The following is a 27,214-nucleotide window of genomic DNA, read 5'->3' as shown; positions in this document are numbered from 1 at the left end:
ACTGGATGTCTTTAGCACTGTAAATGGGCTATCTGGCACCCCCTCTGGATTACGGCTCCGTGAACGTTTCTGATCCAGCTGTCAGTACCTGCAGTCTGATGTATTTTAGCATCCCCGAGTCCTTCTTCCCTTCCAGGTTGGCCTCTGAAACTCTCTTCTTCAGAGAAGGTGTCCGCAGGCATGACTTCTCTGAACACTGCAAGGAACATAAGGTAGGTGACGAAGAGTGTTGCCTTCTCTTGAAAGCCAGCAACACTGTTTCCCCCCAAATTTTCCAAGTAACTGTCTTCATCTAATGGGAGGGACGATGTAGGCCTTGTAGGCCCACACCTTCCGAAAGTGGTAAAAACAGTTAATTTTGGAATGAAAGGGAGCTCAGGGATCTTTAGCTACAAACTCCTTTTTTACCAAAATGGAAACTGCCAAAGAAATGGAATACCTTGACCAAATTACAAAGCCGGCTGTGAGCAGAAGTCAGAAAGGATGAGGACCTTTTGATTTCCATTTCAGTGCAAGTTATATTCCATGAAGCTGTTAAAAACACACGTCTTTTAAAAAATTAAGTCAGTTAAAACCCGCTCTCATAGCCCCTTTACAGGATTGGATGATTCACACTGGGCATTTGGTCATAGTAGAAAGAATATATTTGCTAAAAGAATGTTAGGAAGTTAAAAATAAAAGACTCATCAAGAAAGTACAGGTTCGGAGCACTTACTATCTAGGCCAAAGTTGTAAGGTAAAATGGTTTCCTTAGAAAAGCCAAAATCATCAAAAAACAAAAAAACAAACCCACACTGGTCTATAGGAGGCAGTAGCTCTTTTTTCAAATTGTCTCCTGAACCAGGGTCCAGAATAAAACTGACTTCTGTATAAGCACGGAGGAGACGGCTTTCTTCCTCCAACTCCCTAAATGCCAAGGGATGGAGGGGACAGAGCAGCTGAGAGAATGATCGGTCCTAATGGTGACAGGCTGTTGTTGATTTATCCGGAGTCTTGATTCCCCTAGTTGTGCACTGTGGGCTGTTCAAAGAGGGAATCCATCCTTCCACACAGAATAAACGCTCATTTGTTTTTCCAGTTCTGTGTCAATGAAACACTTTCTCCCTCAATGCTGAGGAAAAAACGGAACTCCTTAAGAATCTTGAACAGAGCTTCACAGTGTTATAGATGGAGGTAATGGAAAAAAAAAAAAAGACAAATCTAAAAGTACACTAATGTTCCAAGAAAGTCTTTCAAAACTCTGACAAAAAGACCCAAGACAATGCATCTGGTGTGTGATTGGTATGTAATGAACTGTTAGAATGAATCTACTTCAAAACAAATGAATCCGAGCTCTTACTGTGTTTTCTAAAGATAAAAATGTGGAGGCACATATTTGGGAACACGTATCATTTGAGGAGATAAACCCTCAAATGATGCATTGCATTTTTTTTTCCTGTGGATGTATAAACAATATACAGCAAGACCCACGCCTGTTTTATAACTTGGAATCTGTTCTAAAAACACATGGCAAAATAAAATAAAATAAAATAAAATGGCAATAATTTTCCATATAAATGTAGGTGTGTATTCGACATTCTTTTTAAAAAGTCAAGGTATTTTAAAAGGGGCATCTCTCTTACTCTTTTTATAAAACTATATGTGCAAATTTCAGAATGCTGGAAAACACAGAAAAACTTGGAAGAAAAAAACAGAAACCCCTATAATCCTTAACCAGTGATAGCTGTTATTTTGTTCCTTTCAATCTTTTTTTTTCATTCTGTGTGTCTTAGCACAATGGTGAGGATGTCCTATATGTAGTGCCCAATTTTAAGCAACTCATTTTATTAGGATCTTGTGATATTTCCCCAGGTAACTAGGTAAGATTTCCAAAACAGGACTTAACATATGATTTTCAAATTTTGTTAATATTTTACCTTTTCTTCTCCGGCTGGACATTTTATCTTTTTCAGAGTTACTTTTGAACAATATCTCTTGGTTAAATTATAGGTTTTTTATCAGGCAGATACCAGCTTAGAAGAAAAAGAGTGAACATTCATGTTTGTCTCTGACACTCTGGGGAATGTAGGATTCTGTTTAATCTCGTTTACTAGGGACAGAAGGTATATGTCAAGCTTCTCAGATATCAAATACTTGGTATTCATGCGCACTTCCCTAGGATGCATGTTGTGTTCTGGTGCCTCATCATCGTTAGGATGCTTGTGTTAGAGGAAAGGGAAGGGAATTAGCAGGGCTTTCACTCTAGGGTGATGGGCTATGATTCTTCGAGTGACTTGTTGAGGCTTGAAAGATCGGTACCAAAGATGCATACCCGTGTGACTGGCACTTGGATACACTGTGAAAGTCCTCAAGTGTGACTGGTGTGACCTTTACTGGTGTGACCCCTACTCAGACTGACAAGCCTAATATCAGTTGCTTTTTGGCTTTTATAACTCGATGTAAAACTTGGCCAGAAGAGAACTAATTCCTGGATGCAGGAAAAGGCTAGTTCTGAAGGCATCTTTTGTTACTAGTGTTTCATGGAAGAGTAAGAAATTTCATTGGACTATGAGTTGCCTATGCTGGTTGGAATTACACATCTAGCTGGGACATGTAAAGAAACCCAAGACTAGTAATCCAAGACCAAAGGACAGAATGTATCACCAATAGAGGATGGCATTCATTGTTGAGTCAATCTACCAATAGGAGGCAGCTACACAGCCCCAGGAAGTGGCAGGGATCCTGGGGCATGCTTGTTGTGGTCTGGTGTAGATCTCGGACCACTGACATTTTCTTCTCTCTGTATGTCTTGGACATACATTCACCATATTTGGCCCTGTGACTTCTCTCCTCATTCTGACCACTGTTGATCAACTTTGTAATCCAAAACCAGTCCTTTGACTGACCAGGGCTTTATCCAATGATGTTTGAATCACAAAGAGAAAGAGTGGAGCCCACCAAACTCCTGTCCTATGGAATTAAGGGACACAGAGTCTGATTCATGTACTGATGGGTGCTGGGACTGAGAAATGATGATGCAACCTAGAGATTTTCAGGTCACATACAAAATGAACAAAGCAGGAGTTGCTGGTCAGGGGACAGAGATGAGGAAGAAGATGGAGATGCAGAAAGAAGTACAGGTGAGAAACTAGGCTGATTCTGATATGGACAGCAGCTTTGGTTCCCATTCCTTTGGGACTTGGCTCTTTAGGTTGGTCCTTGGTTTCATGAGATTCTGCTATGTCCTTTGAAGAAACTAATTATTTGAACAAGTTTCAGTGGGTTTCTTGCAAGGAAAATTATTGACCAGAGAGACATAATAATTATTTTAAATAAAAAATTAATTTATTCATTTAATAATTCAAGAGTGTTTCTTAGGAGTTAACCAAATGCCAGGAACTGGGCTAACCTTTGGGGATTTGCTGCGGAGCAAAACTCCCTTGATGTTTGCCCTCATGGACAACGTATCTTACTAGGAGAGACTGATAACAAACAAGCAAACAAAAAATCATGGTATGCATAAAAGTAGACAAATGCCATGAATGAGGAAGCATTGTGGAAATAATATGGTATCTAAAATTCAAGAAAGCTGGGGGTGCCTGGGTGGCTCAGTGGGTTAAGTGTCTGCTTTCAGCTCAGGTTAATATCTCTGGGTCCTGGGATTGAGCCCCCCACATTGGGCTCCTTACTTAGTGGGGAGTCTGCTTATCCCTCTGTCCCTCCCCTGCTTATGTTCTTGTGTGCTCTCTCTCAAATAATAAAATCTTAAAAAATAAAAAAAGGGATAAAATTTAAGAAAACTGGAGTCAGTTTACCAAGCTCTCTGGGAAAGAGATCTTCCTGGAAACATATTTCATGCCAAGAGAAGTCTAATTATTTCCCCAAAGGTAACCTAGACTTTTGGACCTCACGCATCTTTGACATGTGAATTTGAACGGGGAGACATTCTAGCAGATGAAATCAAGACCTACAGCCTGGTTTTGGTCTCATAGTAGTGTTTTCCAAAGCTTTGGAAAAACATTAGTCCTGCAGGAAATCAGCTGGCCCCTTGCCACTTGCTTTGGCTTCACAGAATTTATCGACACTGTTCCCTTTTTTTTCAGGCACGTATCACCTTGTACCCTTTTAAACTTTTTGGGTGAAAGGAAAAAAAAAGTTGTTTTATCTACTTCTTTTCTTTCATCAGGAAGCACTAACTGAAAATATACTCTGTTTAGAACATGGCATTGGACAAGATACATATATAAAGGAAAAATGAAAGAATATTTTGGTGAAGGTAATATACAGTATATAAAAACCCCTCAAGCTTGGAAGTGCACTAAAATAGACTAACAGGATGTACAGTGTGTCTCTGAGCATTGAAATGTAGATTAGCAGATTGATCAGAGTTACATGGGTTGCAAAATGTACTAGCTGCCACAAATATATTCTGCCATAAAAACCAATTCAAGAGGAAACAGGAATGAAATATCAATTGCTCATAAGGCTCAATTTTAATCAGAATCACTGCTTTTATTCTTGATGTATTGCCTACTCTATTTTCAGTTTGGCCCTAGAAATGTGGGCATTGTTCATTTATGTGACAGATTCAGCCCAGGAAATGGAAAGATCATGAGAGAACAAAAAAGAGCTTGCACAGGAGGCTGGCATTTTGAAAATAAAATGTTTATTGCAGCAGACTCAATGCATTTTTTCAGCTCTTCACCTGCATGACTAATTTAAATATGTTAAGATTAGAGGCCACTGAACTCTTGCTTTACTTTCTCTTTGCCTTCCTAAACTGTAAGCATGCCTAAGGTTGGCAAGCCTCTTCTGCCGCTTCCGGCCAGCATCCCTGGTGGGCGAGGGGCAGAGGGCACTCATACAAGAGACAGCCCACTCGGCCGGCCGTTCAATCCTTACTGTCCCTCCACTCTAAGAGGAACTCTGGATGATACCGCGTAGGAAACAGTGTGCAAGACTTCCCCGGAAGTTTATAATTAAGTGGCAGAGGAGAAACAGGGAGACAAGGGGCCCCATTTTCCAGGCAGATTGATCTTAAAACTCTCAGAGCCCCCCACCACTCACAGGATAAAGACTAAAATATGGATTACAGGTGACGGTAGAGTTGGAGCAGTAAGAAATCTCAGAGTATGTAGGGTGAACAACGAACATTAATTCCAACATACCTGGTTTTCTCCTAAAACTAAGAGAGTTTTTAGGTGAAGGAGAACTTACTTAAATAAAAAAAAATCTACATATCTGTATACATATATACACACATGGATATAGGTACCTATATGGTTCTTTTTATGACATCATTAACAGCTCAGGAAGTTACCCACGTTGATCTATTCCCAAGATTTTCCTGCAGAATATGTGTAGTCTGAATACCATGAGATACAATAGAGTATCTCTGATACTCCAACAGAGCTTTAAAAAAAAAAAAAAAAAGCTCTGGATTTGATATTCCATATTTCTAAATAAAAGTCTAGCTAAGTACGTTACAGATGTGAACTGTGACCGTCCCACCCCCTGAGCCTCCAATCCTTCATTTGTAACATGAGGAGTACAGTATCTCTTGCACAAAGTTTATAAGAATCAAAAAGCACTTTGTCAGTGATACATACCTGTTACAGCCTTACTTATATGCTTTGAAAAAAAAATACTGAAAGATACTATCCTGGATCTTTCATAAGTGTGCAAACAGCACACTTATGCATGAAATCTAGGTTTTTTTTTTTCTTTAGGATCTCTTGTACTACCCCAAATTTCTTCAATGAACTGTATTATAATTTAAAGAAAAATTCCTATGTGAGTGCTAAAACATTACAAATTGCTGCATGACTCAACTGTGTATTTTTTATTATTGCTCATATTCTCCAGTTGCTTGATTTGAATTTTACGACCCTCCCTCCACCCCACCAAACCCAGCTTGCAAACTCCTTAGGGGAAGGATCCTCTGATTCCACTTATTTACTTTTTACTTCTCCCAGAATACCAACAGCAGGTGCACAATGAATGCTCACTGAAATGAATAGGTATTATATCAAAATCTCTTTGTAAAACCACTTGTGAGGAGCAGCTGCAGGGGCGGCAGTAGCATGGGGTCAGGCGTCTTGGCCATCACGCCTATTCTGGGGCAGGTGGGTGACCCAAGTCTTTCCCGGCTGGACCACGGCAGCCCTGGTTACTGTCTTCATCTCCTGCCAGCTCAGCTGTTCAGTGTACTTGTCAAGAAGCAGCTGACTGCTTGGAAAATGTAAGAGTTTCTTTAACGAGTTTCCTTTGGTCTGATTTGACCTAGATCACTCTATTATTTATCTGTGAACAATTGGGCCATTTATTACTTATTCCTTAATAAGAAACTGATAAACCATGTCAGTTTCCTATTACCGCTATCATAAACTACCACAAAATTCGTGGTGCAAAACAACACAAATGTATTATCTTACAGTTTTTGAGGTCAGGTCTAAAATGGATTGGCAGGGCTGGGTTCCTTCTGGAGGCTCAAAGGAATCATCCATTTCTTCATCTTTCTAGCTTCTAGGGGCTGCCCCATTCCACAGCTTATGGCTCTGGATCGCTCCAACCTCTGCCTCTGTGTCCTATCTCCTTCTCTAACTCTGACACTCACACCTCCTTTTTTACTTATAAGGACCTACATAATGACAATGATCCCACTTGGATAATTGAGAGTAATTTCCCCCTTCAAAGATTCCTACCTTATTCCCTCAGGCAAAATCCCTTTTGCCACATAAGGTAACCTATTCACAGGTTCTAGAAATTGGAATAAAGACCTCTTGGGGAGACATTATTCTGTCTACCACCATGACCTACTCATCACCCACACCCCTATGAATGCATATTCATTCCCAGAAATAAAACAAAACCTGGGAAAAGATACCACAAGATAAAGCACCTGTCTTACTTTGTTCACCTTCTACCTTTGTTCAAAATCGCACAGATCTGTAACCTGGTTTATACACCTGCAATGGCCTGAAATTTGTATTTAGAGAGGATTGCTGGGACATCATCTTCCCTATCAGAGGCATATAACCAGGTGATGGCTCACTCACCTCTTTCTGTTTCTTGCCCCGGAGAGCCACACTGCTGCTGCTGTTACTCTCCCGGAGGGAGTCCACGGTATCTCCGTAGAGTAGCTTGATGGCTCTGACCAGCCGGGCGCAGGAGCGGCTGTGGTGCAGGTAACAGTGAGGGTGGCAGTAGTCGACGTGGGTGCAGATGAAGCTCTGCTGATTGCACAGCAAGATCATGACCTGGAACACACATGTTCCTGAGACTCAACCAGGCCATCAGCGTTGAAACCACGGTGAGTCACTGAGTCCCTCAGGAAAGCAAAGGGTTACAAGTCTTTATGTACTTGGCCTCTTGGCTCTCTCCATTCACACTTGACAGAAAGAGATTTTTGAAACAAGAAAAGGTTAAGTGACCTCGAAAATTTAAACCAATTAGAGTGGAGCGTTATGATTTCCCAACAGTTTCAAATGAAGATTCTAAACTTAAACCACCTTATTTTTGCAGCTTGTGTGTTGTGAGGTAGGAGTCAGGTAGAAGAGCAGCGACTGGAGAGAAATTCTCTGCCAAAGGATTTGGCTGGCCTTGGACAGTCTTGGGATATCTTTAACTCCAGCCAACCCATGTGGAATTGAAAACACTTCCGCATCTTCTACCTTGGCCTATAACCTTCAGCTGAGCCTGAACCTGACTACAGAGCTTCATTTCCCCTCTCTACAAATTAATTTTTCTCCAGATCTTCAGCCAGTCTAGCTCTTGGAGCTCGACCTGGCTCAAATCCTCCCATCACCTAGATTTCCCGAGTGGGATTCAAGAACTCAGTTGCTTTAGAGTATATGGTTCTTTTAAGATAAGGAATGAAGACCTTTGAGTTTGTAACTTCTGAAGTTGCCCTCCGAAAAAGGCAATAGTATTCTAGTGTCCACAAGGCTAATTAAATATCCATAGAGTAATCTTCTGAATGCATCCAACCTTCATGAAACCAGTACCTACCGCAACAGCTAATCTGTGAGAGACTCTGTGCCATACTGGATGGAGAACATAAAGTAAATTCTACGTGGACAAGGTCAATCAAACCTATTACGCAGGGCTGCCACATACTTCCTCAAGAATAAGAGGACCTGCTTACTCTGAGACAAAGAAAAATAACAATAATAATCAACTCTATACTCTGTCAAACTCAGATAACAATATCTCACACTTTTCAAAGTTAAAAAAAAAATAGGTGTTGTCTGAGCAGAACATCCAGATCTCTCTTGAGATTCAGTGAACATCCCTGCTATTCCTGTATATACTGGTGTAAGGGAGAGTACATATAAGAACTGTAAGGTTTCCCTTGTTTTTCTCATATCTGGCTGATAGAGAGAAATACTGAGAAAACTTAGCAACAATAACCAAAACCAAATAAACACACAAATGACCATATGATCAGACTTTAGTTTACAAAGATTCTGATTTGGTACAGTATCTGGGGTGGAGGTGACCTAGAAATCTGTAATTTTAAAAATTATGCACAGGGATGTCTTTTAGGTAGATTTCTAAGATGCTCCCCAATGATCCCACCTTCTGGTATTAATGCCTTTGTGAAACCACCTCTTGTTGAATATGGGCTGCCCTAGTGACTTACTTCTAACCAAGAGAATGCAGCAAAGGTGAGGAGATGTTACTTCTGTGATTGGATTGCATAAGACGCTGACTTCTTTCTTCTTACCAGACTCTCTTTTATTGGGTTTGCCATGTTGGAAAGGTTCACAGAGTAAAGAAATAAGGATGGCCTCAGGCCAATAACCAGCTAGAAACTGAGGCCCTCAGTCTAACAGTTCTTGAGTAACTGAGATTCTACCAACAATCACACAAGCTTGAAAGCAAATTCTTTCCCAGTCAAGCTTTCAGATAAGACCCCAGTCCTGGCTAGTACTTTGGTGTCTTGTGAGAGATCCTGAAGCAGAGGACCTAGCTAAACTGTTCCAGGATTCCTCAGCCATAGAAACTATGAGTTAATAAATGTGTGTTATTTAACATACACACAACTATATTAATATATGTATTTGAATATATTTATTTGAATGTATAATTGCATTTAACTCAGGCAATCAAGACCTGAAAGACAAGATGTGGAAATGTTGTTGACTGATATAAGCACAGTGTGGGTACATGCCACATTTCTCTTTCAGGCATAAGCAATCAAGGGGGCAGGCAAAGCTTTAGGCAATTTCATGAGAACTGGAAGATCAAAGTTGGAGTTCAGAATTGCCAACGGGAAGAACTGAGTGGACAGTAGAGAAGGGAAGTTTGGAGAAATGAGACTTGGCACTTGCCTTCTAGGCATTTGTTGATTGAGTAACTAAGCAGCCAAGCAGAAACCAGCTGACAAGCAGAATGGACATTTTGGCAGTTTCACTGTGATGAGGAAGTAAAATTGGAGTTTCTGACCCATCAAGACTGGGGGCACACCCAAACTCTCACTGGGAACCTTGGAATGCTTCAAATGGGAGGTGTGTGTTGGGAGGGTGGGAGGTGGCTGTGGGGGGTGGATAGCAATACATCTAGTCAAGTCAACTTCGTCCTTATAGGACTGTGGTGATCTTTACTGTCTGCCAAAGTATAGGGTGAATCCTCTCTGGAGGGAGATAGCATCATTGGGAACCTCTATAATCCCATGTTTTGTTTTGTTAATTAATAGTCTTTGTTTTAGAGCAGTTTTAGGTTTACAGCAAAATTGAGCAGACTATACAGAGAGCTCCCAAACACGCCTTGCCTCCACACATGCACAGCAGCTTCATTATCAACATCTTCCATCAGAGTGGTACGTTTATTATAATCCATGAATCTACATCAACATGTCACTATCACCCAAAGGGCTTCATTTACATTAGAGTTAGCTCTTGGTGCTGTACATTCTATGAGTCTTGACAAATGTATAATGGCATGTATCCATCATTGTGCTTCTACAATTTTTCACCCACCATACCTGGTAGTCAATGAAATCACTAGGCATATTAAGGAACAGACTAAAAGAATATAATAGATTCATATATTGGAGTTAGCAGTTATGGATTTTTAAATATGTATGATCAAAGTGAAAACTAAAGAATACTGTAACTGAATGGTAATGAACATAGGATGTATCAAATGCATGATACAACTAAATTTCCTAAGGAACATCTATAGTTTTATATATAATATAAATCTTGATATAGTATCTATATCAAGAAATTAGGGAAAGAATATATGTTAAACTCAAAGAAAGTAGAAGGAATTAATAAAGGTAATAGGAGAAATTAACAAAACAGAAATCAAATATTCCCTGAATGAAACCAAAAGCTGATTTTCTGGTTAATAAAACTGAGGTACTTCTGGCGAGACTGATTTAAAAAAAGAAAGAAAGAAAAGCTATAACCCATGAATACTGGGAATAATAAAGGTACATCATTGTAGATCTTACAGAATTTAAAAGGATTTTAAGAGAACATTATAAACACCTTTTTGCTAATAAATATAACTATTTGGATTAAATTAACAAATTCCTAGAGGAAAAAAATAAATTGGTCGAACTGCTCCCAGAAGAAATAGAAAATCTGAATGGTCTGAATCATATTACATACGTTGAATTTATAATAAAAATCATCCTACAAAGACACATTTAGATCAAGATTTCTACTTAAAGAAACAACATTGGCTTACACAAATACTTCAAGGAAAACTAAAAAGCATTACTGAAGGAAATCTAAAAGGTGGGACATAAATTAATAGAGGGACAGACCACTTTATACATTAGAAGATTCAATATAATAAAGATCTCAATTCCTCAATATTAAATGATGCTTATATTCAATGTAAGGCTGATTTAAAAGCTTTTTAATAGAAATTGGTAGGTGAGGGCATCTGGGTGACTCAGTCAGTTAAGCATTTAACTGGATTTTGGCTCAGATCATTATCTCAGATCGAGCCCTACACTTGGCTCCTTGCTAAGTATGGAGCCTGCTTAAGATTCTCTTTCTCTCTCTCCCTCTGCTCCCCACCTCCTGCTCACTGTGTTCTCTGTCTCTAAAAAAAAAAAAAAAAAAAAGAAAGAAAAAGAAAGAAAGAAAATTACCAGCTGACTTTAAATGGAAGTGAATATGGCCAAGAATAGACCAAGCTACCTTGAGGAAGAACAAAGCTGGAGAATTTACCCTTATATGAACCAAAAAAATCATAACACAACACAGTTTATAACATAAGATATCAATTATATGCATTTCAAAAACAGACAAAACTAATCTATGATGTTAGAAGTTAGGATGGTGGTTACCGTTAGAAGAAGGTAGTGACTATTAGAGGGCATGTGTAGGGCTTCTAAGGTATGATAATGTTCTTGAACTGCTGGTGGTTACACAGAACATCACTTTGTGAAAAATTTTTGAGCTGTATACATAGGTTTTCTCTGCTTTTCAAGATGTAGGTTGAACTTCACTAAAGAGTTTACTTTAAAAACAGCCTCAGAGACTCTCAAAATTAGGTTCTGGGGGTCAGCCAGTTGTGAAGACACAGCACTGTAAACTCTGAGGAGGGTCATCTACCAGCCAGCCTTACCTGACCCTACCAGGAAGTCAGGTGAAAATGAGAGGAGATGGTAAAGAACATACCTAAGATGGGTAACAGTGCAGGCTGTACTCTGCTAGGTGTGAATCTGATGTTATGCTTCCTTAACTTTCTCATTCTTTCCTCATGCCCAGCCCAAACCTTCAACTCTAATCCATGCCCAAAGTTTCCCTGAAATCCCCTCCTGCCTATGACCTCTGAAGAACCCTTTGAGGTGTAGCCTTTGTTGTCTTAAGACCTCCATGTTCTGGTTTACAATCAGATCTATACAGACACAAGGCTGATGCCATGACCTTGCTCTTAGCATTTGTGGTAACCTGTAGAAAACTGATGGTGATGCTTCTTCTGTGGTACCTAGGCTGTCTTGGTCACCAATCTGACCTAATCCCTCAGGGTTCTCCCTGATTTACATTGACCTACAAGCTATCCATAACAAAGAGACTTTGGTTTTAGTTAAACTTAAACTGAATACAATCCAACAGAATACCAATCCTGTGAGAATTCAGAGGTTCAGCTGAAGTAGAGGCCTATGGTTTTTCTTTCTTTCTTTCTTCTTCCTTTTTTTAAGATTATTTATTTATTTGACAGAGAGAGAGAGAGATAGATATCACAAGTAGGCAGAGAGGCAGGCAGAGAGGGAGGGGGAAGCAGGCTCCCACTGAGTAGAGAGCCTGATGTGGGATTTGATCCCAGGACCCCAATATCATGACCTGAGCCAAAGGCAGAGGCCCAGCCCACTGAGCCATCCAGGCGCCCCGCCTACAGTTTTTCTTAGGGGCTAAATTGGATTGATGGTTTTTGTATACTCTTTTGTCCTCACTCCAGTGATTTTCTCAGTGCCAAAAGAAATTGATCTCAGGTCTTTCTGAGATTCCTACTTACATGAAGCCATGACATGCTCCTGTGGTAATTTTCTTCTGTGCCAGCAGTACTCATTCCCTCTGGCTCGATGCTGGGCTCACTTGCACTCCAAGGACTCCCTTCTTCAAAAGAAAAATGCCAAGAAAGGTTATATTGTTTGGTCTCCCTGGAGCGTATGTTGGTATGGTAGAGTTGCCCATGCTTTTGAATCCTAGGGCAGACTACCATGGCCCAGTGTGTTAACAGGGCATAGCACTGACTTTAGTGGAGGAATGTTAATAGGAGCCGTTCCCTTCACCACCAGATGAACAGGCAATTGCAAAGACATTTATAATCTCTGTTATGGTGGCTTCCATTTTGAGACATGGGAGCCAAGAAGAAACAGAGTCAAGTCCTTGAATTGCTGAGATGAGCAAGTTATCGATTACGTGTGCCCAAATCCAATTCAGACTTCCCAGACCTTGCAGGTGTAGTTAAGTAGGGACACCAAGCAACTTGCAGTGGCCGTAACCATACTGCTGTCTCTTATGCTGTTGTGACTAAGGCTAATGTCATGCTCTCAACAACCCCTAAGTTCGCCATCAGAGCTAGATTAAAAAAAAAAAAAAAAAGGATGCTTTCTCAGAAAAAGAAAAAAAAAAAAACCAACTAAGGGAATTTATAAGCAACTGTGGTCAATTGTGGACAATCCTTGACAATCCTTTTGTCTAAACTCTTCTCTGTGGAAAAGTCTGGAGACATCTTTCTCAGGAATTCACTACATTATCTACCATACAAGAAAGCTTTGCCCTCAAATCTAAAAGCTTTCCTAGTCATGTCTGTGACAAAACCATGCCTCTGGGCTGCCTATTTTGATTCATCTGGTCAAGCTGAACTAACCACTTCAAATAAATAATTGAAATATTTTCCCCCAAAACTAACTGTTGACATTCTTAAAACTTCAGACCTGCAACAAAAAAGTCATGGGTTTTTTTTTTTTTTTCCCTATTCTCTCCCAAAATAACCTGAACCTTACCTAATGCATAAATTAGATATTTTCAAAGGTGAGGGTGGATAGGTGTAGAAATACTTCCCATTTTAGACTCTCTTTAATTAGATATACTTAGCTTCTATTTCAGTAGACTTGATTGATAATTTATCTGCATTTGCTGACTGACTTCTGAAACAATTTGCCAAGAAGGGAGACTTTTCTATTTTGCTCCTCACACAGGCACAGAAGGGCAAAGAAAATGTACTTTAACTTCTCCCTGGTAGCTAAATTCTAGGCGGCTGGTGAGTCCTGTTGGCATACTTGCATACTCTTTTTCTTGCTAGTAAGATGACCATCAGACTCATCAGGCTAACACCTAGAGATTCAAGAGTCTCTTTGGATCCTACAGGGATAGCCTTCACCTCCAATGCTTTGATAGTATACAGGGCTCATCCTCAGGTACTTAACAAACTTTATCATCAATCCTTAATTCATCTTTAGAGCAACTTTTCAGGGTAGGCGAGGAAGAAATAGAATTATTCCCACTGAAGAGTTGGAGAAAACAAACCCTTGAGACATTAACTGACTTCCCAAAGGTCGCTGTCAGGTCTCGCCATCCACCTTTCCTCTCTGAGACTTTTGTTCTTTTTACTGTGAAAGAGATTTTAGAACACAGAGGACCTTTAGCTAGCTGCCCTCACGGGAATTTCTACATTTTGCTCTCAAGGCCCTCATCACAAGAATGGATGCACAAACATCTGGATTTCAAAAAACTGTCTTGCTGTTTCAGTGTTTTCTTTCCCTAATGTAAACTCTCTCTCCTCACTCCTCAAACTGTGGCCCTTGAAACAGCAGCTTTAGCTTCACCAGAAAACTTCTCAGAGGCTCCCACCCCAGACCTTGCCCAATTAGAATGTGCATCTTGACAAAATTGCAAATGACCTGTGTGTGTGTGTGTGTGTGTGTGTGTGTGTGTGTGTTAAGGTTTAAGCTCTAACATCTAGCATCCTTTAAGCCCTGCTCTAAAGGAAGGTATGGTTTGCAGACTGAATGTGTGGTCTAGCCTGTGTCTCTGCTCTTCAGCTCCTGATGTGTAAGAAAATGGGCTTCAGCCCTTTCGAGACTCGGGCCCTGTCTTCCTACCCCCCACGTCCCTGTGCACCCCACTCCTCTATGTTACCTAGGTCAGTGACAGTGTCCCTGCTCTGGGACAGCTGCAGCTCCTCAGCCTCGGACTCTGAGTCCTGCCGTGGTAACTTGCTGCTCTTTAAGCTGCCGACCCGGCGAATGCTGGACAAGGAACCCCCCTTCTTCACCTGGAAACTGCAGGTTCCTTTAATCTGGAGCAGGCGGGAACCTCCTATCCTGATCTTCCTGCTGGGAACTGTATTGAAAGAATAAAATAGGGCTTTTTCCCCCTTAGGTTTCCCCAGCCAGTGTTAGATCCAAGCTCTCCCCAACTTGTCCCTGAACAGCCTCCTCTCTGCTGGCCGGGATGAGCAGCATGTCTGGACAAGGAGCCTCTCCCCAGCCCCCCGTCGGGCAGCTTTGTTAGGCAGGCAGTATGCTGGGTCCACCAGGAAGGGCTGTACAGCTTCTTTCTTGGACACATAGCTCATCAGTGCTGGGAACAACCTGCTCTCTTTCCGGCCCAGGGTTCACAAGCATGAGTGTGCCCTTGTAGCGGCATGATCTCGGACTGTTAGTACATTCACACAACATCATTCCTTGATTCAACAGAACCACAAACCATTTGTTTTTGTCTTTCTTTTGAAATGGGACTTGCAGAATTATGGGAATTATGCAAACCCCTTCCTGTAAACCCCTTCATTTTGGAATACCTCATTAAGGAAATAAAAACAAGAGGCGCTTCTCTCTCCAACAGTCAGCAGTGGGTTCCGCTCAGCTCCTCAGCAATGGCACTAAAGGATCTGTTTTCACTGGTGTGCTTTGGGTGAACATGAGTGTGAAACAGTTCCATTTTCAGTGCACCTAGTGATGGCATAGCATCCTTCTTTGAGGCAAAAGGCTGGGTGGGATGTGAGTCCAAATGTTGCAACACCCTGAGCCAACCTTACAGTCTATATGTACCATGAAGAACATGCATTATTCATCTTTAGTGTTCTGGAAAAAACAGTCATCAGTGAGGAAAATAAAAGGGTAAAAGAAACATGTTTAAACTTGAAACCTACTTTTTTTTTTTTTCCAAAAGCATCTTTATTTCCCAAAGTCATTTACACTCCTACAAGCTCTTCCTTTGGAGACTTGGTGTTGTCACACATTGATTTGGTAGGCCAGGATATAAAAAATTTTCAGAGCTTAGTCATTAAAAAGAAGGGGCCATTATTGTTTTGTAAGACACTCTTCTTACCAGAACAAGGTTTCTTGTGAATTATTTAAGGCATGGATATTAATATTTTTAAAAGTTCCAATCAGGAAGATTGCATTTTAGTCTGGGTTTCTCACTCATAGGAGACTATTTGACTGAGAGGGGAGGTACAGTACTACAAGATGATAATTAAATGTATACTTCCAATGCCATATAAAGGAGCCCAGAAGGATTCCTGTTGAGTAATGTGCAATGCTTAATCTCTGATTTACTCTTGTGATTGGGAAAGCTTAGAATCATCACCACGGAGCTGGTGAAGGCCATGGGGAGCTCCGTGAACACATCTGGACAGAATTTTACATCTGGATAGAAATTCTTGCAGCCCGGCCAGATAAATTCCACAAAGACTATATAGACTATCGTGCTCCATTTTAATTATAGCACAAAATTCAGCTGCTGCATTTTTCAATATTATTTTTAGGCTTAGATGAGGCTTTAATGACCTACCTGATATACATCTGAAATAGGATATTATCATTTTTTTAAGGACTACTAATGCAACCTCATGTCTAGATAGATTGGGAAATAGAAAAAAAGTTTGAGAGATTTCTTCTTTTTTCTTTTTTCCTTATTTTTTTAAACAGATACTCTCTTGGTGAGTGCTATGAAGTGTGTAAAACTGGCGATTCAGAGACCTATACACCTGGGGATAAAAATACATTATATGTTTATAAAAAATTTAAAAAATATTTTAAAAAAAAAGAACAGATACTCTCTTTTACTCTTTACCTGATTTCATGATACCTTTAACCATAAAAATTTGGGAAAGTAACCCCAAATTAATGTGACTTGAATGAAATTTGATTTTGAGAACCTATTCTACTACCAAATATAATTGGACATATCCTGCCGGGCTAAAATCAGTGTTCAGAATTATGACATTGATTATTTACAAAAGACACAGCAGTTAGAAATCAGATTTGATTTTGCACCTAAAAACCTGAAAACCAGCATTAAGTGTCAGCTTTTACCTCCATGACAACATGAAATACAAAAAGTGAATACGGTATGAACATGAAACGAATACATCTAAATTGGATAAAACATCTTTTTCCCTTTTCTCTCACCTCACATTGTCTCCATTAGCAAGTCCTGCTAGCTCTACGCTTCGAAATTTCCTAGGATTTTGAAAGCCCCATTACTTATTCCCTGGACTCGTGTAACTGCCTCAGAGCACTTGCTTACTCCTACTCCCGCAGCTTGACTCATCTTTTCAATACATAAGTCAGAAATACGCATATTACTTCACCTTTCTAGTCAAAACCCACCAACAACACCCAGACATACACAGAATTAAATTTCTAACCGTAGCTACAGATCCTATCTATTTGCTCTTTGCCTAGCTATCTGACCCCATTTCCTGCTGGTCTTCCACGTCATTCTGCTGTCAGTGTGTTGGCCTCTTTGCCCTTCTTGGAATGCTCCATGCTCATTCCTGCATCAGAGTCCAGTTCTCACTGTTGCGTCTGCTTGGAAGACTCCTCCCTCGGCACTCGGCATGCCTGGTCCCTTCACTTCATCTAGGTCTCTGCTCACTGCCCCTTTTGGGGTCCTTCTCTGACTACATCCCTCCCATTCCAGGTCACTATCAACTCTCTGACATTCGTTTGTTTTGCTTCTTATCATTTGCCTTAGTCTTTAATGTTACTCACTATCGTGAACTATTAGCTAATAAAAGCTAAAATATATGTGGGAAGTGTTTCTTCCTGTTCATTGATGGACTCTGGGAACCTGACCTGGCATATAGCAGGTGCTCAACAGACGATCATTAAATAATCAGACACATCTTGGTGTCTGTATTTTGGAATACCCATCTTAGTTTGTTTTTGGAATGTGGGTAAAATGATGTGGCAGACCTTGCTTGGGGATTTTAGGCAGACATTTTTAGTTTAAGGATTATTTCACATTTGTTTTCCCTGGCAGAATCTGAATTGTCCTCAGGTTGTTTATTTCAAGAATAACATTTTTAGCTTTTATAAAAACAGATGGTATAAAATTTTAAATGAAATTTTAATAATCTCATTTAGGAGAGTCCCCCTGGCTTTAGCAGCTGGTATCAACTTATCAAAGGATTAAGGAATATTGAGGAATCTTCAAGAAGATTTTGGCCAACCAATAAAGGACATTTTATGAATATGTTCTCATTTTATTTATAGTTTCACCTTTCTGTTAATTTATTAACCAACTTTCGTATATTAACATAGCTGTTCTATGAGGAGAAAATATACTAAGCATTTGTGTTTTTGAACATCAAAGGAAATTTACATAAATAATAGTCATGAAATTAAAGTGTTCCTAAAAATTGATTTGATGTTTTATTTTTTTAAATGGTGTAGGATTTACTCTGCTTCAAGTTTAACCATCTCTGTATCAGGAATTTTAATTTCAGCTACTTTAAGCAATAATTAGCATAAAACTTTGAATTGGCAAAAAAAAATCCCCTTGGGATATGTTTAAAAATGTGATTTTTTCATATGCAGTTAGCGTTATCTGAAAAAGTAATAGTTGTAAAAATATTGACTTGACAATTCTTCATGCTCAGAAATTGTTAAGACTTGGCTAATAAGCTCTTGTTTCACCATGAATTCAACACAATAGAATGATTATTTGCATTTTAAAAATATTATGACAACAATCTGACCTTAAAATATTAAAAAATTTTTCCAGTGTACATCCATTCCTTAGAAGATCTTAAAGATTTTATATTTTCTCTATCTAGGGCTATTCCTTCCTGGAATCATTCATTCTTTCAGTTATCCAACATTAATTGAGTCCTTTTCTATAGGATACCAGAAAATACATAAATGCATTAAATTGTCTTTGACTCTTAACAAAGGTACTTAAGTTCTTATAATCAAAATTTATTAGAAAAACATTGAAGGGCAGTGGGATTTAAGAACTAGTCATATCAGATAGAGAAGTTAACACTTTAAGGATTCCTTAAAAGCAACTTAAAACTTGGTAATCTTTAACTTATATTTCGAATTTTCCACATGGGTTCTAGTCTACAGGCTCATGATATAAACAAATAACAATGCTTTATTTTACACCAATTTTTAGGAGGTACTGTGTACCAGGTACTATGTTTATACTTGGCTTACATTATCTCAATGAAAGCTTTCAATATCACAATACTGTAGGTGTCATTAACCTAATTTGAAAGAGGAGAAAGTTGTGGCTTAGAAGGTAAGTAACTTGGACAAGGTCATACAACTGGTTGTTATAGCTTACCATTGTAAGATATAGTTTTTTCACATTTATAACACATCGGAAATTGAGATTTGTCTTTAAATTGATGCCATCTTAGGATCACTAGTGCCAGAGAGCAGTTGTGACACATTTGTTATTGTTTCTGTCCATGTGAACATCTAAAGCATCAGCAACAAAATGTACAGAATGATGCCAGTGTCTTAGCTCCAAGGAGCCAAGTGGAAATTGGGTGAGGGAGTGTGCGAGGTGGTAAGTCAGATGTGTTTGGCAATGTTCTCAAAGCAGTGAGTGAGCATGAGGGTAGGCTAGCTTCATACAAGTATTTCCATCTTTATTTTACAGATTCATTTAAGAAATGACATAGTACAGATAGTCTAACAGCACAAAGGGCGTTATTCTAGAGGAAAACATGGACACTGACAATGCTGAGTTGAAAGTGATTAACAAATTCGAACCTGGAATTGAAGATCATTTAGAAAAACTTTCACCAGTTTGTTCTATTTATATGTTCCCTTCTTTTGGCTGCACAAGAATGATATGGATGGGTAATTAAAATCAGCATCTAATTAAGTCTGAAAGTCCTCTTTCAGTAAGAATGAAACACAGACTAAATGATTAAAAGGTATTGCATATGGGCTGAGTGGGAAGTATTTTTTCTTTCTTATTGGCATGTGAAATAATGGTTCATCTGACAAGTAACCAATGGCATCAGTGGGATATGGAGAGTTGGTGAGCTGGAATTAGACCCAGAAACATTTCAGACTGTCGTGTCCAGCTCATAACTAACAAGGTTTCCTACCTCATTAAGCGGACACAGTACTGTATGTAGCCAACAGTTTTGGACTTCTTTAGGTATATAAATCTATAGTGCGGATCCCAGGCCAAATATCCTATGAGAGACACTGAAACATGAAAAGAATTCTTGCTTTTCCATACCTTTCTTCTCCTCGGCCCCTGCATCTGATTTGAGGGTGTGGCTACTACTGTGGAGGGAATCTTTGGAGTCTTCATTTTCATCCAGGACCCCAGCAAAGCTGATCTTCCTCTCATATCTGTGCCGGTCCAACTCAGGATCCAAACGAAGTCTACAGCTCTCCAAGTCCTGCAATGTTAGTGAGGAAGGTGTACATGAACGTGGGCATCTCCTTAACACTGCATTGGTCTTGTGGAAAACCCCCTTCCATTTTGAATTGCACCCAGCTGAATTTGCACAGAGCTGAACTCCTCTTTCTATAATGCCAATTTCATATTGTGGACATGAAAGATGCTTCTTGAATTAAAAAAAAAAAAAATCTTCCCTAACTCATTGATTTTCCCTTTCCTCATGTTTTATCTTTGAAAAGCATGCACCTTGTTTAAAATCTAGAATTAGCTTCCTCAGGGTGCCTGGGTGGCTCAGTGGGTTAAACCTCTGCCTTTGGCTCAGGTCATGTTCTTAGGGTCCTGGGATTGAGCCCCGAATCGGGCTTTCTGCTCAGCGGGGAGCCTGCTTCTCCCTCCCTCTCTGCCTGCCTCTCTGCCTACTTGGGATCTCTCTCTCTGTCAAATAAATAAATAAAATAAAATAAAATAAAAATAATGTTTAGAATTAGCTTCCTCACTTTTTAACACTTCGTTCACAGTTTAAACTGCATTTTTGGCATTTATCTGTTTATTAAATGATCATACACTGAGTATTACTGAGAGACAGAATAGGAGCTTAAAAATCAGACTTGGAGGCAGAATAATGCCCCCCCAACCCCCAAGAGGTCCATGCCCTCACCCTAGGAAATATGTTACTTTCACATTGCAACAGGACTGTGTGCAAGTGGATTTAGCTTAAGGATCGTGAGATGCGAATTCTGCTGCATTAGTCAAGTGGGCCCAGCCTAATCACATGGATTCTTAAAGCAGAAAGCTCTTCCAAACTGTGATCAAAGGAAGATCTAACTATGGAAGAAGAATGAGAGAGATATCAAATTACTGGCTTTGAAGATGGAAAAAGGGACCATGAGCCAAGGAATGTGGGTTGCCCAAGAAGATGGAAAAAAAGGCAAGGAAACAGAGCCTTCTCTAGTGTCCCAGAAAGGAGTACAGCTTTCTTGATACCTTGACTCTAGCTCACTGAAACTCTTGTCAGACTTCTGATTTCTAGAACTGTAAGGTAGTATGTTTTTGCTGTTTTAAGCAGCTAAACTTCTGCATAAATAGAAAATGAGTAAAGAAGTAATATTGGAGCTTTGTTGTGAATATTTAATCGTAGCTCAGCAAACAAGTGGAAAGGGCAGTTCAGACTTAAGAAGTTTCATATGTATGGTGACTAACATAACACAATTAAAAAAAAAAAGAAGTTTCGTATGTGAGGTCCAGAGGCTCAAAATATGACCCGGCATTGGAGGAACTGCTTCCTCCCTTCTAGAAGTACAAGAGGAGTCCCATGACTATCTGCTTATGAACAGTGTGAATCCATACCCTAATGTAAGCCTTGGAGAGGGGACGTGTTTGGTTGGAGTTTGGTCAATGAGGCCCCAAATTGAAAACTGACCTAATTCTGTGAATGCAGATTTATTCAATCAGAAGATCCTATCTGTAAATCTGTAAAAAAATTTTAGAGGACCTGATAAAGGAAAAATATATAAAATGTTGATTTTATTTCTATAGAGCATTTTTCCTAAATATGATCGAAGTCCTCAGATTCATATAGATATGGAAAACAAAAACGTTTTTTAAAAGCTCATTTTGTACCAAGATAGAAATTTTATGTTTTTAATTGTTATTAATAAATGAAACTTTAAAAAAAAAGATTTATTTATTGGACAGAGAGAGAGAAAGAACACAAGCAGGAGGGTTAGATGGAGAGGGAGAGAGAATCCCAAGCAGACTCTGTGCTAAGTGCAGACCCTGATGTGGGGCTCAATCTCACAACCCTAAGATCATGACTTAAACCCAAACCAGGAATCTGACACTTCACCAATGGTGCCACCCAGGTGCCCCTAATAAATGAAACTTTATAGACTTTACACAGTGTTTCTTCTTTTCCTTTTAATCAGGAAGAGACATTATACTTTGGTACCAGAAAATCAGATCACATCTTGAAAATAAGGGAACTACATGGAATGCATTTACCATTGTCAAAAAATATTCTAAGAATACAATTGTTCCCCTGAAATTAATTCCTTTTAGTAAAAAGTAGAAAACCTAAAATACTTTGTATTTTGTTAACCAAACTTAATTATATAAACTTCTTACTTGGGATAAAAAACAATATAACAACTATGATTCTCAAAAGTCATTATCTCTTCTAATGTCTTCTTTTATCCTTTTGTCAAAATCCCATCTCTCTTTCCAAGCTATATTCAAATGTGGCTTCTTACAGAAAGATTCTTCAGTTTTTTCCAGCAGCTTCTTTGGTCAACCATGGCCCTTCTGCCTCCTTCTCAGGGCCACTCTTATATTTCACACCAGGAAGTAATTTTTTAGGTGTTGGTTCTCCTGTTTCAATATATTTATCTCTGTATTACCCCCTCTTCTCTAACTATGATACCACCTTTTTTTTTTTTAAGATTTTATTTATTTATTTGAGAGAGAGACAGTGAGAGAGAACATGAGCGAGGAGAAGGTCAGAGAGAGAAGCAGACTCCCCGTGGAGCTGAGAGCCCGATGCGGGACTCGATCCTGGGACTCCGGGATCATGACCCGAGCCGAAGGCAGTCGTCCAACCCACTGAGCCACCCAGGCGCCCCACCACCTTTTGTTCATAGTCTTCCTCCCAATAAATATTCATCAGTTAGTCTTGGTATATGTAAATTGTGTGCTTCTAATTTTTTAACTTTAGGAATATTTGGAATGCAGCAATATATTTTTTTATAAGCTGATTTGTTTAAGTCCATCAGCATATTTGGTATAGTCCCAGCACAGTCTTTCACCAAAGGATCCAATATGTTGCTTTCTCTAATGAATGAATGGAGATGACAGACTTCCTCAAGGTTTATTGTTGTAGACTCATCTATCCATTGGATCGGAATTACTTGTTTTAAATCAAGTTGTTTGGCCACTGGTTATTGGTTTTACTAATTCAATTGGTAAACATTTGAATAGACCAGCAATTTTATGAAGAAAATTATCTCTGTTATTTCTTTATTGTTCTCAAGTTTGGAAGTTAATATTTTTAAAAAGATTTGATTATTATGTTATTTTAGATTATAAATCCTGTAAAATGCTTTTTCCTTTTAAAAATATATTATTTATTAGTATGGTTGATGAAAACATTGAATAAATATATTACCAGAAGCTCTTTAAAAAAAGCACATTATTTAAGTGACATCTAGGGATCTGGGAAAAAAATTTTATGTTGGTAAAATTATTTTTTTATCAACTTTTAAAATCTTTCAATATCATTTTGCCTTTTCTTTTACCTCTATCCCCCAACCAATCCAGTGAGTGGCCTCCAGAGATTTCCTGACCCTATCCAAGAAGCAACTATGGTTAAACTAATTAACTTTTGTTTAAATTATTGCACTTTTGGTTCTTTTGTTTTCTCTTCTACATTTTGGTTGTAACTAGGACATTTTCAAACAGAAATTTCACCCTTTTGGAAAGGGTGTTACGGCAATTTCTGCCAGAAAGACTTTTTCTCTTGATAGAAAGTTTACATCCTTGATTTTCTTCCATCCTCAAACCACAGATTCTAGAATATCTATAGCTTCTACTGTGATTATTTTGTTACCTTATACTGTTATTATTTTGAACATTAGGATTTTTATTATTTTTACTGTTATTAAAAATGTAACTGAACTAAAAAAAATGTTTTCAAGATCTGTAACTACCCTTGCAGGAAGCGTTTTGTTAAAACTTTATAATAGTTCATTTTGATGGTATTTATGCTTAAATTGTTAGACTCACTGTTTAGTACAATTTCTTAAAGAACAACTGCTGAATTTACAGGTTCTGTGTTGGTAAAACAGTTTCATTAAATTCACTGTTTATAGTAGGTTTGACTATAACTCGAGGTGTGTGTATGGGTTGTTTTTTTTTCCCCCATCAACTAAAGTTAGATTAAACATGAGAAAAAGCTTCCTATTTACTTTATAAAGGTCACATCACAATATAATGTGTACCTACCCTGGACAATAAAAATACCAATGTAATGGGATTTTTGTAATGTAAAATGTAATGTAATGTAAAAGGATCTCTAAGGCCTTGTTAAAGGTGATGCAGCCGTGAACACTTCCCTCGCCTTGACTGAATGACTGAAGGCTCTGTTTTAGCCTAATTTCTTGCCATTTTCCACTAGTCTGCTATTGGTTCTACAGTACTTTTTAAAAGTTTTGATAGATTTTTAAATGAAATTTACTGTAATAATAAGGGACATTAAACTCTACCTTTATGGAATTGAAACGGAGAACAAAAATAACTGAATCAAACTTTAAGATTCTTATTTTTTTAAAATCCCAATGGATCAGAATGGTGATCAAATAAAAATTTGAAATATGAAAAGGAGATGAGTGCTTTTATGAAGGTTTCAGTATAATTAGAATGTACAAAATAACACTAATAGAGATATTATTACAGATCAGATATTTCATTCCACTTGATTTTAAACACATGTGTTGGTCTTGACTGATTTTATAGAGCAGTTTCAATATAATAGTAAAGGAAACATTCAGAAAATTAAAAGCGCAGGTTCATAGGAAAATGGAATAAGAACAATAGAAGAAACTTCCCTTTCTCACAGCAAATAATGTAGTTTCACAGTCCAAATTCCTGTATGTTTCTCCCGAAAACATACATTTTACCCACAAATGTTTCCAACTTGAAAATACCCATTTTATGTTTTAGAGTGTGAGGGAACAAGTCTTCCAAATGTTGGAAAACCAGAGGTAGAGGCAGTGCTCGGGGATAATCGCACCGATTCTTTTGTTTCTCCCCAGGGATTGGGGTATGGCTTTGTTCATGCCTAGCGTGGTTAAAAAAGCGGGAGAGCTGGTGAACTATAACATTGGCGAAAATAGAAGTGCATAGATTGTGCAACACTTTTTCTGGTAGAGTAGTCTAAGTCTTGTGTAAGGGGAAAATAAAAAAGAATTTGTCTGGTTTTTCAGCTCTGGCTGGATGTCGTCTGTAATGCAAGAACCACTGGAAAGTTGGTGCCTCTTAGAGGACTAAAGGCCAAGGAAAATCAAGTCTGAGGTGTGCCCATCCCACACACTCTGTGAAGACGCCTGGCCTCTACAGAGTGTTGGTGTACTCTGCTAAACAAATCAGGCCTTGATGGGTGCAGAAGTATGGGTGTGTACATGCACGCGTGTGTGTACGTAGTCTTCTGCCTATTTGTACCTGTACGAAGAATGGCAGGAATAAAAATATATGTTCAGAGATGTTTACATGCTAAATACTTAAGTCTTTCTGCCCATAACTTAAATGAGAAAATTCACTGGAAGCACATTTCTATATGGATTTATGAGCTGTTAAATTTTTATGACAAAAAAATCCTGTCAGTAATTTCTAAAAAATGCTGGCCGTAAAACTCCACATAGTTTGCAGAGTAAAGGAACGTAAAGGCATATGAGAGAAGATTCACAAGGAAGTAAGTATTGCTAAGAGAGTCACTCAAAATAGAGACCAAAGGATATTGAGGAAGTAGGGCCTATGCACGTCTCCTGTCTCACGTCTCAGAACACCACGAAGCTCTTACTTTTGTAAATTGCCACTTATCGACTGCAACTCCACAGCCTTCTGGAACACATCCTTCTACTTTGGATTAAAATAGAGATCATGTAACACCTGTTAGCTAAATAGCCAATCTTGTATTAGTTAGTTTAAACTGTGCCAGCACCAATCATAATTCTTTTCAAACAAGTTATGTAATCTGATGGTTTTCACCTTTAGAATCGTGCTCACAATCCCAATTTGGAGCACACTCTTCATTTCCATGGACTCTGTGTCTCCCAGATGGCTAGCTCTAAGATCTCTTCTTGGTGCAAATGGTCTTAGACATTCCTAGCATGCCTGACAGTGATCAGTCTAATGTTTTACTCAGTGGTGCTATCTTCAGTAATTTTAAGGTCAACTTCAGAGTTATTATTTTTCTTTGGGAGGGTTGTTTTTGTTTGTTTGTTTGTTTTTGTAAGAGAAAAAAAGATTTTTATATATGAAGATCCCTTGGTTGAATTTTTTAAGTTATATGATACATGTGGCCATTTGGCATTTGAGGGAACTGTGGATACTCAAACTCTAGGCACTTATCTGGCCTCTCTGAGTAGCCAGATTGTTAATACCCATACTTTACTTACCACCAGCGGCTCAGTGCGTGGTCTGGGCAGGCAAGAAAAGGTTTCCCGCAGAAAGGTAGTGATCTCCAGGAGTAACTGGCATGCTGCCATCTTCAAGGCAAAGGGACAGCCACATTTAGAGGGGTTCACAGTACCTATGGAATGAAAGAGTTCCTTCATAAATAAACACACCAATAAAAAAAATACAGAGAGGCACAGTTTGATGGACAAAGCTACACATGTCCAAAATGAAATTGTATATGAGAATGTTACCTATTCATGTTCAATTGACCTATTCCATTTACTGCAATCTGCGCATTACCTATACCTCCCTCTTCCTCCATTTTGTAATTCAATTTAGTGAGTTCCCTGGTATTGAAATATCAATCAGTAAGAACGAAATTATTTTCCTTAAGGCTCATAGAGGAACAAAACACAGCCCACCAAGCTAGAAATCCTCTTAACAGAAACAGAAATGGAAAGCAGTCTTGCAAGATTTTCACATTGCTAATTTAATCAGATGTAGACTATGTACAGGGTGGTGAACTAGCTTTGGCACTACAAAAATCTCACCAGTTCATTTTATGAGAGATATTTTTGTTTAGGACAGTGATGCCCAGATGTGTTTCTGCAGCATAGATAAGGCATACTTGATCACCTCTATCATACACTTTATACAAGTTAGCCTATCATATTAAAGCATAGCTACACTAGAAGTATGCAAATACTCTGCTTTGCTCTGAAGAATACCAGCCTTTGAATGAGTAGAATATTGCCTCCATCATAGATCCAGATTTTGCTCTAAAGGCAGATAATGGCCAAGGTGAACCAGAGACTTTTAAAATTCTTAGGATTAGTTCTCAGATACATGTCGTCACTAAGCCTGCAGAAATACACTGACTGCTTATCAGTATTCAGAAAAGAAGACCAAAGCAATATTGAGTTCTGCCTCTC

The 27,214-nt window shown here is 38.8% G+C and overlaps 1 protein-coding gene across 15 annotated transcripts in view; it reads right to left on the bottom strand.

Annotated features, from left to right (window-relative positions):
- Positions 1-27,214, bottom strand: part of UNC80 (unc-80 homolog, NALCN channel complex subunit) — a 223,950-nt gene that overhangs the window by 89,302 nt on the left and 107,434 nt on the right. For 14 of the 15 annotated variants that reach the window (XM_044241491.1, XM_044241501.1, XM_044241499.1 and 11 more), the window contains exons 25-29: positions 26,282-26,415; positions 19,947-20,112; positions 12,463-12,563; positions 7,038-7,238; positions 89-196 (exon numbers count right to left, since the gene is read on the bottom strand). In XM_044241491.1, the coding sequence (XP_044097426.1) occupies positions 89-196; positions 7,038-7,238; positions 12,463-12,563; positions 19,947-20,112; positions 26,282-26,415 (710 nt within the window). Of the gene's footprint in view, positions 1-88; positions 197-7,037; positions 7,239-12,462; positions 12,564-14,591; positions 14,796-19,946; positions 20,113-26,281; positions 26,416-27,214 lie in introns of all 15 variants that reach the window. The other variant, XM_044241506.1, reaches the window with a different exon arrangement.

Source organism: Neovison vison, chromosome 3 (genome assembly GCF_020171115.1).
Source record: "Neovison vison isolate M4711 chromosome 3, ASM_NN_V1, whole genome shotgun sequence".
NCBI lineage: Eukaryota > Metazoa > Chordata > Mammalia > Carnivora > Mustelidae > Neogale > Neogale vison.
Note: the sequence above shows the minus strand (reverse complement) of the source record. Positions and strands in the feature narration are given on the sequence as shown.